The sequence below is a fragment of the Seriola dumerili genome, unplaced genomic scaffold, assembly GCF_002260705.1.
Source record: "Seriola dumerili isolate Sdu_G_001 unplaced genomic scaffold, Sdu_1.0 BDQW01000449.1, whole genome shotgun sequence".
NCBI classification, from domain to species: Eukaryota; Metazoa; Chordata; class Actinopteri; order Carangiformes; family Carangidae; genus Seriola; species Seriola dumerili.
Genome location: NW_019174704.1, coordinates 4,556,911 through 4,570,282, shown reverse-complemented (window position 1 = coordinate 4,570,282; position 13,372 = coordinate 4,556,911). Strand labels below are relative to the sequence as shown.

Here is a 13,372-nt window from a genome sequence, read left to right as displayed (position 1 = left end):
TTTTTAACTGCAGGAAATTTAAAGTAATCTGCAAATTATATGTTCCTATATTACTAATGCTATAATAAGCTGTTTGATAGGTGAGAGAGGACAAATGGTCTTTTAAAAGATGTGCTCCCAGTTTGATTGATTCCAAAATTGCACTTTGCATATTATAAATATATAAATGACACATAATAATGCAATCAGCAAGCTCCATTTTAATTTGAGATTCACATACCATACGTTCTTATTTTATTATATTAATGCTTTGATGCTATCATACTTTGTCTACATTCAGTGATGCAGAACAGGCGCTTTAAATCCATGGGCTGTACAGTTTTGTGTTCAATCTACTATGAAGGTGTGCTGATCTCTCCCAGCCTCCTCAGCAGTCCGTCCAGTGTTTCCATGTTCTGTGATTTCTCCTCTAGCAGCTCATATCGCAGGCTGGAGATGTCCTGCTTGATCTCTTTCAGCTCCCCTGAATTAACAACAGACACAAAGGCATCAAAGAAAATCTAAAATGCAGAAAAAATACTTTAGATCTGAGAAAATTCTTTTTTTTTCTTCTTCTTTTTTTTAAGGTCATGCTTGGTTTATTGACAAATACATTTAGAGTAGCTTTATTTCCAAAGTGGATACAGCATTTAAATTAAGTTCAGTGCAGTTTCAGTATCATTCTGTTGATTTTACCTTCAGTGATCTCGTCACTCTCTCTGTCTGCTTGGGCTTTGATGATGTATCGCTTTATCAGTCGCTTCATGATCTTCTACAATCAGTGATGGAAAAAGCACCAGATACAATTAACACTAATACTACTACGACTACTAACAAATTATTTTATCACGACATTAACATACATGCTTAAGTTTTGTGAATGTAACAGTGTAGTTTACTGCTGATGAGTTAAAGTGTAGCAATATTAAATATAATATCATATTTTATTAACTTGTCACTTGGTTTGGATATAAAACCCAATTCTGCGGATTAAGTATAAATTACAGCCGTCAAATAAAAAAAAAAAACACACACATGCATACCTGATATCTGCTTGGGTTGGTCGAAGCACAAACCCCGAGCTAGAAAATTAAGCTGAAGTTAACTTCTTTGAACATAATTGTGACTTTTCTTTTTGTCTTCAGCTCTGAGCTGCAGCTTGTGTTGCAGCAGAGAAACCACTGGGAGGTGCTCAGGCTCTGTCTTTAAAGCCTTACTATGTACCATGGACTTATGACTGTACAAGCTGAGGAAGGATAAATGCTGTATACAATGTTTTTATGAAATATCCAGTACATGCATGCAGATTGTGTGGTACCTGGTTGAGCTGTGTCTCAGTTTTCTCCTCACTGTGTCCTGCTACATGCAGGAGCAGGGACTTGATACCTGTGGCCAGTCCCAGCATGGATTTAGGACTGGGGACCAGGTTAAAGGGCACAGGGAGCGTCCTTCCCTCCTCAAAGTAGGAGAACCAGAGTTTGGCTCGAGCAAACTTCCATTCAACATCAGCATCATCCTGAAGAAAAGAGGGAAAACACATTACGAGCATCACTGTGGCTATTTGAGTTTGAGACACCAGTTCAGATTTACTGAAAAAATAGCTTGACATTTTAGAAAATATTCTTATTCGCTTTCTTGCCAAAAATGAGATGAGAAGATTGACATCACTCTCATGTCTGTAGATTCAATTTGAAGCTACAGCCAGCAGTAAGTTAACTTAGCTTAGCATAAAGACTGGAAGCAGGGAGAAACAGCTGGACTGGCTGTCCAAATATTTTTTTTTAAATCAATCTATCAGCATCTCTAAAGTTCCCCTTGTTTCCAGTCTTTGTGCTAAGCTAATCAGCTGCCAGCTGTAGCGTCACGCTAAGCATGCATCTTTCCAAAAATGTCCCAAAACAATTTCTTCAACAGATGCTGTAAAATGAAAATATGAACCTCAACACTGTGTTGATCTGCAACACAAACTTTAAAAAAAAAGAATTTTCTGGCCTAGTCAACTGAAGTGAAAAGCTAATTGAAATGTATATTTAGTCTTTTTTATAGATAAAATGTTTGTAATTGTAGTTTGTTGGATTTTAGATCTCTTCAGAATATGTTATGGTAATTAAATAGTTTCTTATCATGCACAAAAATAAAGAGTATACTGTTTTACTCTTCTTGCTCTATGAAAAATGAATGTGAGATGATTTATTTTGTCACCTAAACATTAGAAAAGGGAGGCAAAAGTGCCATCTATTTACAAAACATGTTCTAATGAGTTCTAATGAGTAAAACCTAAATCTTAAATCTTTAATCTTAACATTTTGAACAATACTACTATGACAAACAATTTGGAGCAAATATACATTTTTACTCCTGTTTTAAATGACATTATTTCATTCCTGCCAGAAACTGAAAAACAATTTTAGCAGGATGTGTGAAGAATGCGTGCTACATGTGAAGATAATGCTTTCTCAGGCCACTGTCTATATCTGTGAGCTTGTATCTGAAGAATATGATGATGTTATTATGATGATAGTGTTTGATTTGCGAACCTCAATCTCCTGGAAGGAACTGTTAATCATGGCGATAAGCATGTTGAGCAGCACTATCACCATGGTAACGTTGTAGACCCCGTAGAGCACGTAACCAATGTTCTCAATGAATTTGTGTCCGTTGTTGATCACAACTGACTTGACCTCAGACAGTCCAAATATAGCCCAGAACAGTGTCTTGAAGCTCTCCTCCAGGCTGGGTGGACGCACAGAGAGGGAAATGGAGGGACATGAGAGAAAAATTATTTTTCACAAACATAAACATTCATCATCAGAAGGGAGACATTTTAGAGGATCTGTGAGAAAAGGAAAGGAAGAAAAAATATTTTTAGGCTCAGTAAATTCTTAATTTGTTCAATATGGTGTTTATGTTGCTCTTCATCAATTTCAAAGCATATGATACATTTTTCGGTTTCAGGCATCTATTGATTTCCACCCATTTATCTTTTACTAATTTGCACAGGCAAAAAAAAACTTAAGTTAAAGGTAGGAAAGTCATCATATGATATTTATTTTCATGTGTTATTATTAACTGTGTGAAAATGCAATTACAAGGTAAATCTGAGGGGTCGCTGTTATGATCTGCTCTTATTCTTCTGAACTTGGACACTTTCTTTGGACTTTGAATTTTGGATTTTTATTTAGTTCCTGTTTTACTTTGAATTTATTTGCCTTGTGTGTCTCATGTTTGTAGGACTTTCTATCTTTGTTCCATTTCCCTCCTCAGTGATTGTCTGCCCCGCCCTAATGTGTTTCACCTGTGTTCTATTACCCATGCCTCCCTTGTGTATTTAAGTCTCTGTCTTCACTCTGTCATTGTCAGTCTGTCTGTCGTACTCCTGTTTGCTCCCATGAACAGTTGAGGTTTTTCCTCAGACGTCCTTGTGTGTCAGTTTGGTTTCCCAGTGTTCATAGTGCTTTTTGTTCTCTTACTCCTCGTGTCACCCAACTGGATTTTGTTGAGTTTAGACTTCTGGTCTTGGACTTGCTTCGCCACTTCGGACTTCTTTTACCTGCTCAGTTAGTCTCTCATGTTGTGTTTAAATAAGCCACTTTACTGCAACTACTCTGCTCTAGTTGTCCGCATTTGGGTCCAATGAACTTCATAACTCGACAGGTCCCAATATGATTAAAGGGATAAACAATAAAAAAAAATCTGATTTTTTTTTCTTCTTCCTTTTGTTTCATAATAAATCAACGCTGTGGCTGGATTAAGTTTCAAGATAGATTTTGACACATGCTCAAAACGGGGGCTTAAGATTAGGAAATTATTTATGTATGACCCAATTTAAGATTAATATTGTGCCTTTATATTGTGCTTTGATATACTGATGTCATATGATACTGTCATATATATATATACTGATACTGTGCTTAGCGTTGGTTCTAGGGCCTCAGCTGTGTGATCTTGCCCATGTGGTAATCCATCCTCCATCCACCACAAAATGTTCAAAAAAATGGAACAGAAATTCTCAAAGCACGCTTTACATTTACACACTTGCACTGTGAAATGAATGTGAAATATACAGCCAACAGACATGTGCACAGAGAATGTCTCACGTGGTGAAGGCGTCGTTCTGCTTCGCCCCCAGGTAGTAGGAGTACAGGTTAAACATGCCGATCATGAACGCCAGAAAAACCAAGATGAAGATAACCATGAACTTGAATATGTCCTTGACAGTTCTCCCTAAAGAGATCTGCAGCGGGCCGAAGCTCTCGTTGGCTGGGAGGATGTAAGCAATCCGAGAGAAGCTCAGCACCACTGCGACTGCATACAGGCCCTCCGATACCAGCTGGGGATCTGACGGCAACCAGTCGATTCGTGCTACAAAAATAAAGCGCAAACAAGTCAAAGTTCAGCACATCAACATTTACTTATATGTATTTTACTTTACTATGTATTTCTTGTAAAATGTTAGATAGTTTTACTTCTTCTGGCCTCCAATAATTATCAAATACACATGTGCAATCTGTGACTAAGGTTTTAAAAGTAGATTGTATTTTCAGGGGTCTAAAGCCAAAAATGTTGGAAACCACTAACAATTTAGGTTATTTAGGTTTGCCATCAAAAATACTACTTTTCTAATTGGGATTACTAAAAGGTTGGTCTGTTTTATCTTTCTATTTAACTTCCCAATAACAGGAGAATTCAAACAGAGACTGCTGATGTTTGGCCATCTGTGTGCCTGCTAAAGTCCAAAGCCAACACATGTCATCTCAGCAAATGCAGTACATATGATCCTGTGTGTATCGCTTTGTGCTAACTTGCTGCAACTGTTTAAACACTAGGTGAATGTTGGCTACTAAAGTGTGGTGGTCTGATAGGTGTGTGAGCATGCTCACCCAGTGTAAAGTAGCGTAAGTTGTCGGGCAGTGTGACATTTATCAGTGTTGTGTAGTGTGTGTGTATGTGGGTCTGGGCTAGGTCAGCGTGTCTCAGAGCAGAGAAGCGGCAGCTGAAGGCGGCGAGGAAGATCGCCAGCATCCCAAAGTCCAAGAAGTTCCACGGTTCTACCAGGTACTCCCCTGGTCCTTGACTCCAGATTTCCTTCACTTCAGCCCAGATCATACCTGCAGCGGCACATATCAAACGGTGTAACACACAAGATGACATGAAGTTTTTGATGAGGAAGTTCATCCATCATGATCATCTACTGCTCACCCACGACCCATGAAATGATGAGGATCTCCATCCATGTGAACGGTGTTGTTGTCATGCGGTAGAGCAGCAGCGGGTCAGAGTGGAGTTGGTGTCCAACTGGGAGCTGATGGTGGGTCATGTTTGCCAACAGGGTGGTGCCCGCGAAACGGTCTGCAGCGTTCAGGATGAGAAGACCCAGGAAAATTGTGAAGGACGAAGCATGGGCAACAAACTTCATGAAGGGGCTTCGCATTATTTTCCCCACCTGAGTAAAAGGGATGAAGCAAAAGGAGGATGAGAGAAAAACACACTGCAGGTATTTAAAATCTAGTTTGTGCATTTGGGAATTAATGTGAATGGCATACTCTGCTGCACGGAGCGATCAAGTATGCCAGGGCCAGTCCAGGCAGTCCTATAGCCACTGCCAGCACCACCAGCAGTTTGATAGCAGTGGTCTGTTGTCTCAGGCCGGGCAGATTCTCATACCAGATACTCAGCAGCTGCTGCTGGCAGTTAGGATGAGCCACAAACTGAAGGGCCCCAAGTGCAGAGAGTAGGAAGCCAGGACATAAAGGGTGGTGAGAGAAAGAAGACAGCAATTTCAAGCCATAATGTTTATTGCTTCTGTGAAGTGTGAATGAAGAGGTCATTATGAGATGAATGGGCCAAAGGGGCAGTGTGGGAAAGAATCATCATGATGGACACAACACACATATACTAAAAATAATCTATATATATATATATATATATACTAACCTTTTTGAGTTCATATTTGATGGCTAATTTGAGCCTTGTGAGGGAGGGGCGACCTGGCAGATCATAGCTGTCTTCAGAGTCAGTTTCTCCGTTCAGTATGGCCTCCACCTCCTGCGTGCTGCGACACAGATCCAGAAGGCCCACCACATAGTCCTTACACTGGCTCGACAGACGGCAGTAGTCGTTCTACAAGCAGGGAAAATGTGCGTCAATGAGTAGTATAGTATAATGTCCTACTGTTGGCCCAATAATTACAGTTGTTAAATATGTGTCAAACCAACAATGTCAACAGTGATTACAGTATTGACTCTCATCTGTTTCTGCTTCTTCTCTTAGGGCCCATAAAATGTTCGTGTGTTTACTGGCAGCTGGTTGGCAGCAACATGGCAAATATGCTTTTTGTGCACTTGATGATGAGCTGGTTTTCAGGTCACGTGCACAGTGGCAGTAACAGTGCACGGTGTTCTTGGTGGACTTGTGTTTGCATCATTGTTAGTGCTGATTCTGTGAGATCTTTGACGGTATTTGTACCTTAAATTCTTTCTCTATATTGGCCAGCATGGCCAGTTCGTTGCTGAGCTCCAGGGCTGCCAGCACCGGGTCCTCATTGGACAGAGAGAGGTAAGCAGGACTGGCGAGTCCTCTGTAGGCATTGATCCGTGATCGTGAGTGGCTGAAGGAATCGAACTGCTGCTGATAGTTACAGGAGTCGCAGCTGCAGAAGTAGTCGTGAGGAGGATCGATGCGAGCCCCTTTACTCAGCAGGGTGTGAACTATCTCGTATTCCTGGCAGTGTGCTGCAAGTATCACTGGAGTCACATCATGAGAGAACCTAGGGGAATGTACACACACAAAAACATATACAATATACATTCACAAAGCAGCAAAAAAAAAAAAAAAAACATCAACGGCCTTAACATCATAAGAACCACTCTCATGTCTATTAAATACCATCAGCAGCTGGCTAACTTAGCTCAGCACAAAGACTGGGAACAGAGGGAAACAGCTAGACTGGCTCTACAGTATCTGAAGGTAACAAAAGCCAAGTACCAGCGCCTCTAAAGTTCACTGATTAACACTTTAAATATTGTTTGTTCAATTCATACAAAAAGAGGGTGTAAAAACAACAAATTAACATTTTGCGAGGGTGTTATGTACCAAACTATTTCTTGGCAGTGCAGCAAACACAAAATAGCCCTTTAATCAGTCAGGGGAATGCAGGATGTCCCACATATCAGGGATTATGTATATTTATTGCACCAGTGCTGCAGTTACTATTACTGTGGTCAGAGGCAACAACATTTTTAGTGACGCTTCCGCCTTTTGCATATCTCTGTATCTTTATACCTTGTCCCGTCCTCATCGTAAGCGTAGAAGTCATCCAACATGTCAGCTTGAGCAGGGCTTGCTGTCAGACGATGAGCATCTCTAAATGAAGGGTGACCCAACAGAACCTCTGTGATGCGAACATAACCTTTACCTACAACACACACACACACACACACACACACACACACAGACAAAGAGCAAAGCTGTTGGTGTGGTTTGGTACCTCGTCCTCCTGACAGCCTTACCTCAGTACTGTTGCTAATATTGTGGAAAATGAATTGCCTGTGAAAAATTTGTTGTCTTGACATTACCTACTTATACTGTGAAGTAAGTAACAATCCTGAAACTATATCTTCCCAAAGAAAGTAATGCTTTGATCTAAACTCATTCAACAGCGTTAGAGGACTCAGTTGTGTAAAAACAGTTGATTATGTTTCTAACAGTAACTGAGTAGTTCAAGATTCAATTATGAAATTACAGTATCAACAAAATCTGTAGTTGCCTTCAGCTCTTCAGAGCATTTAAGCATCTTTCAGCTCATTGGTTTGGTTTTATGGCCCACAAATTTACAGTTTTGGCTCACTCTCCCAGCTCTCACAGCTTAGTTATGAGCTGCAGCAGGAAGCTGTTTTCAGAGAGAGTTCTGTAGAAAAGGCTCTGGCAGTGCATTCCTCTGTGAGCCATTTAAGCACCTTAGCAATGCCAGCCCAGGCAAGCTCCAGAAATTGCTAAACCACACAGAGGACACCAAGTATACCTTATCTGTTGTGTGTATCAATGACAAGAGAAGAAAGAAATCGTTCTTATATGTACCTGATGCCTTAAACCCCTTCAGTAAAGTTTTATAAACCCAAGTCTAGTCTGCGTGCCCTGATCCAACATCCCACACTGGTGAAAAACGTCCACCTGTCCAGCATGGCAGATGGAGTCAGCAGTGAGCATAGTGGAGCATTTAGTAGCTAAATAGCCAAATGTTTTTCTAAGGGGTTGATGGAGACACAAAACAGAGCTAAAAGGCAAGGAAGTATTAGACTGAGATTCACCAGGTGGCCACAAACATGACACAATTCTAATGTCTAATGCTCCACATCTGCTGGATGCAACTCCCAACTGTTCGCTCAATTCAGCGTATAACCTTTATAAGGAGGTAATATGTGACTAATGAGTTTACATCTTTTTTTCAGCTCGTGTGACTGAAAAAATCAGTCAGTGCAGGTTTAATGAAGTTAAAGAACTCCACATTAAAATCTTGTTACAGTAGAAGCTGACAGTAGAGGCTCATGGTAGCCTGGTGTTTGGTGGGTTTGCTAAGCTATGCCGGCTTTTTAGCTGTATGTTTTTATGAGCTGTGGTGGAGGAGCCCATTAAAGGACAGATTAACTCGATTGTTATGGTTCGAACTGTAAAGCTCCACACACAATCAGCAATGTCAGTCTTCTGCCATGTGTGATTAACCCTTTAAATGTGTTTTTGATTCTTGTACGCAAACATACACAAACGCACACATCTTACTGATGGCTAACAGGAGGGCGTCACCCACTCTGGACAAATCTGCCCTCCCCAGCAGCAGCTCCGTCACCTCCAGATGTTCGTTGGCTACAGCCAGCTGCAGTGCATTTTGGCCCATGTAGTCCACAGCGTTGACATTCAAGTTGGGCACATGGAGCAGCATACGTCGCACCTCTGGTATGTTGCCGTACTCAGCCGCCTCCAGGAAACGCTGCTCAACCTCTGACAGGCTGATTGAAGGAGCAGAGAACATGTAGGCAGGACCACGTAGAGCCTGGCGGCGTTTAGCAGCGGTGAGACGAGCCGTGAGCTGTCTCTCCGAGCTGCTGTGGCTGCCAGAGAGTCAGGGGACATAAACACACTGTACATACTGTCCACATGGTAACACACACATAAACTCTTTTGGAAACCACACCTCAGACACTTGTCCCCAGTTTCATCTCAGTTTCACATTTCACATTAATAGGATTTAATCATTCATCATTTAATCATTAATTCTATATATGTTGAGAGAAAACCCTTTGAATAGACATAAAAAAAATAATGTGATTTCTGACACAAAGAGAGAGAGCCACTGCAGTCAGACAAATCATTAGTCAAAATGAATGAAAGACTTTTAATAGTTGTAGTAGATACTAATTTAAATTTGAAACATTACTCTACACAAACTGCATCCTAAATTCCATTTAATGAACCATGTTTGGATAAAAAAGCTAAAAATAGACAACAGTAGAGATAAAATATACAAACCAAAGAGTAAATGGAAATGTTCTGTACACAAAAAAAAAACTTCTACTGGGCTGTAAATATGAAGGGAAACTACATCACTACTCATAATCTTCTAGTAATCCTAATGACATTATGGTGTTGGACCATTCACTGACAGAAACTATTTTATAGTTTAATTAATATCACGTTTTTCTTCTCTTTTATCATTTTACAAAGTTCCGCATCTTCAGAGATCAAACTATCAAAGCTGCTGTCTCTCATACTGTGAACCACACAGGACATAATCTGTATAAAACAATCCTTGTAAGATATGAGGGACTTCTAAAGGATACGGTGTAACATTAAAAATGTAATTTTCATCTCATCCATCTTATTTTTTCAAAGACTTAATTATTGTGGACACGTATGTTGAAAACAAGTTCGAAGATGACCGCACATCATCACAATCAAAATGATAAGTGACTACAATCACGCTGAGGTCATTGACGAGGATATTGTCTTACTTTATTGTTTTATGTTATGGATCTTTATATAAACTCCATGATAATCTGTCATGCTGCGTTGATGTAAATACTGTAAAAAGTTGTTTAAAGGTTATTAAAGTCAAATGATTAATGAATCTAACGAAACACATAAACACACCCGCCCACTACATGAGCACCTGGCTGAATAGGGGATGTAAATGAGAGACTTACCCGAGGCATCGTCCAGGGCAACAGTTTTCCTCTCCAAAATCATCATACATCAGCAGGTTATCACGGCTCCTGGCCCTCGGGCTGTTGTTGTAGCCCGCAGTCCGGCTGTTATGATGAGCCGCCAACGGTCTGTGGTTCATCCTGGAGGTGGTCAACAATAGAGGGTCTGCTCCTGCTTCATATGAACGAGTAATCAAGTGCCTGTGGCATGACTCCCTCTCTCTGTCTCCCTCCGCCTCTGTTTATTCTGTGTCCTTGAGAAAGAATGCATCCTTCTGGGTCCCACTGTACTTTTATTTACATGACTCATTGAACTTTACAGATGTGGAGGGTCACTCACTGAAGGTTACTGGTGGAATATGGCCGTTTTTGTCACAGTTGTTTCAGCTGAATCTACAGACTCTTCTGGATTTTCCTCTAGTGTCCTTAGAAATTACTCTCTGGATTAGTTTTGAGAATACAGACTACTTTGCAAAATTTAAGTTGATTTACAGCTACAGAATATTCTCAGAATATTGTGCTTTGCCAGTGGTTTTCATCCTTAGGCTGTAAAATTCTATTTTAAACTGCAGTGTTTAGACTACATGTTGAGGTTTGTCAGTGTGTGTGTGTGCGTGTCTGTGTGTTTATGTGTGTACATGTGTGCAGGAGTGACTGATGGCTGATGAACAGCAGATGAGATTCCTTAGGGTTTAAATTCCCAGTAGACTTTGTTTCCTGTGCGCTCCCACTCTCCACTGATCCTTGTCCACTGTGGGAAAACAACTTCCCACTGTGCGCACACACGCACACACACACACACAGTATGTGTCTACACACATTTAAGCAAGTTTATTTAAGCATGCAAACATGTGTTCCCTCTCCAGTAGGTCAAAGGTGAGTCCCGGCACCCAGTTTCTGTCGCTTGTATTGACAAGAACACACACATCTGATATTTTTAGCTTTTTTATCTGGAAGTACAGTAGGTCTTGCATCATTGTCGCCAGTTTCTGCTCAGTTCACCACATTTTATCTGCTTTCAGTATGAATTTCACAGAAAACACCCCTTACATCACACGGACATCTCAGCATAAAAAACTCTGTTAAAGCAGACTCTCTGATGTATGATTGTAGCAGTGAAAATTGCCTTTTAAGGGCCTGATTGCTGAAGCGTAGTCACTTTGTACTTTTCATGGTGTAACAGCGTCACATCTTACAGGGTGGATGGTCGGGGGAAAGAGGGTAAACTCTGACAAATGTCACCAGCAAGAGTTTTTGTTAAGACTTCCTCCTCAGAACAGAACAGACCTAAGATCTGGTGTAAACACTGTCAGCTAAAACATACACACTCTTATTGGGGGGCACTGAGTGGGCAAGCACCTGTGTGTGTGTGTGTGTGTGTGTGTGTGTGTGTGTGTGTGTGTGCGTGTTTTAACGCCACTGATTCTGGTGATAACACAGTAGGAGCTCTGGCTCTTTGTATGGTCTGCTATGTGCATATTGCCAATGAATCCACACACACACACACACACACACACACACACAAATACACACACTAAGCTGTGTGTGTACAAATGAGTATCCTGTTGGTGAAAACTGTAGCTTGATTTTCCCTCAATTGGTAATGTTGATATTTAACTTCACCATGACACACACGCCACAATTCTGTATTAAAGCCATGCAACAACTTTCAACTCTGTAGAGTCAGCTGACAATGTGCCTGTGTGTGTGTGTGTCTGTGTGTATGTGTGTGTGTGTATGTGTGTGTGTGTGTGTGTGTGTGTGTGTGTGTGTGTGTGTGTGTGTGTGTGTGTGTGTGTGTGTGTGTATGCGTCTGTGTGTATGTGTGTGTGTAGCTGACTTTCATAGTGGCAGGAAAAGTTGTTGAATGGACAGAGCTGCTGCCTCCCCCTGGAAGTGAAGAAATACTGCATCCAACGAGTCAACGCCTAAATTACAACTTTCTGGTGCTTTTGCTTCTGCTCTGTGTAAAGATAATGCAAGCGCATGTTCAGGTACTCACCCATTCCAAGTCATGGCAACCACAAGTATAATTTGCAATTAATCTTAGTACCAACAAGGCAACATTATTCTCACAAACTGCAGAGAAAATAACTCACCCACACGCATATTCATGCATATGTAGGTATCGTCTTCACACACACTTTTACCTGCTTTCTTCTTGACTATGTTGAGATGGATTCACAGCACCGCCTGCTGGAATGGGTTGGTAGTGGTGTTTTCACTCAACTCAGAACATCAGTTTCACCTGCTGCTGCCAGTCATATTGAAACTAACAGTACACATTTACACAGCTTATTATTAAGTCAGATTTACTACTTTTCACACTCTACGATCTGTGTAACAACAATATGGAATGTGTTCACACTTGAAAGAGTTTGTTCATCTTGATCTGTGTATATGTGAAACAGGACCCCTTCGTCCCAGGCACTTATCCGCTCAGGCTTGACCACCTGTCTTCCCTCTTCTGACAACAGCACAATATTTACTGTAATTGTATCTAGGAATACAAACTGTTTACATTCACCAGCTGCTGCTGTGGCTTTGATTAAAAAAAAAACTGATGACGCTTCCAGCTCTGCAGAGGACCGCTCATTATCAGCTAACACTGCGATATGGAAAGTTGACATTGAACGTCCATGAATATCCTCATCCTCAGGATAGATGCGATTATATGAACACATATGAACATTTTCGGCTACAACTTTTTGACGTGGTTTAAGGATAAGGATTCATGTAGGATTAACAACGTACAGGTTACCCGCTAACCCGTGACTCATAACACACTACTTGGCAACCCAAAAGTTGGTCTTATTAATGGCATATACCTGATCAATAATGCATTTGTGAATTATTTATTAACCATTAGCTACAAACATTCTATAAGTGAGTGAATAAAATGGTTCTTGTTTTCCTCTTCTTGAAGGAGCAGTGGAAAGAATGATGGAAAGTTTGGACATATATGAATCATAACTGCATGCAAAATCAGAAAAACAATAATAACAATAAGTATAAGTTAAAAAAAAACTTTTAAAACATCTCTACAATCAATTGAAAACTACGGCAAAAATCCTGCATTTAATAGTACACCACAATACTGTTTTATCCTGCGTTAGAGAAATGTTGTACAATGACTTTTGCGTTTATTTTTTTCTACATTTCTGATTATTCTGGTTTGTCGTTTTATTGTAATAGAT

The 13,372-nt window shown here is 40.5% G+C and overlaps 1 protein-coding gene across 1 annotated transcript; it reads right to left on the bottom strand.

The window, feature by feature from the left end:
* Positions 1–230: 230 nt before the first annotated feature.
* On the bottom strand, positions 231–12,181 carry LOC111234535 (short transient receptor potential channel 3-like). The gene is made up of 15 exons (XM_022762682.1): positions 12,178–12,181; positions 10,176–10,413; positions 8,755–9,083; positions 7,261–7,393; positions 6,445–6,745; positions 5,914–6,099; positions 5,523–5,687; positions 5,179–5,422; positions 4,860–5,087; positions 4,077–4,341; positions 2,517–2,712; positions 1,298–1,495; positions 1,023–1,061; positions 676–751; positions 231–463 (listed from the first exon to the last, which is right to left on the bottom strand). Exons 1-15 carry the CDS (start codon positions 12,179–12,181, stop codon positions 336–338), a joined length of 2,730 nt encoding a protein of 909 aa, XP_022618403.1. The 3' UTR covers positions 231–335.
* Between the last annotated feature and the right edge of the window lie 1,191 nt (positions 12,182–13,372).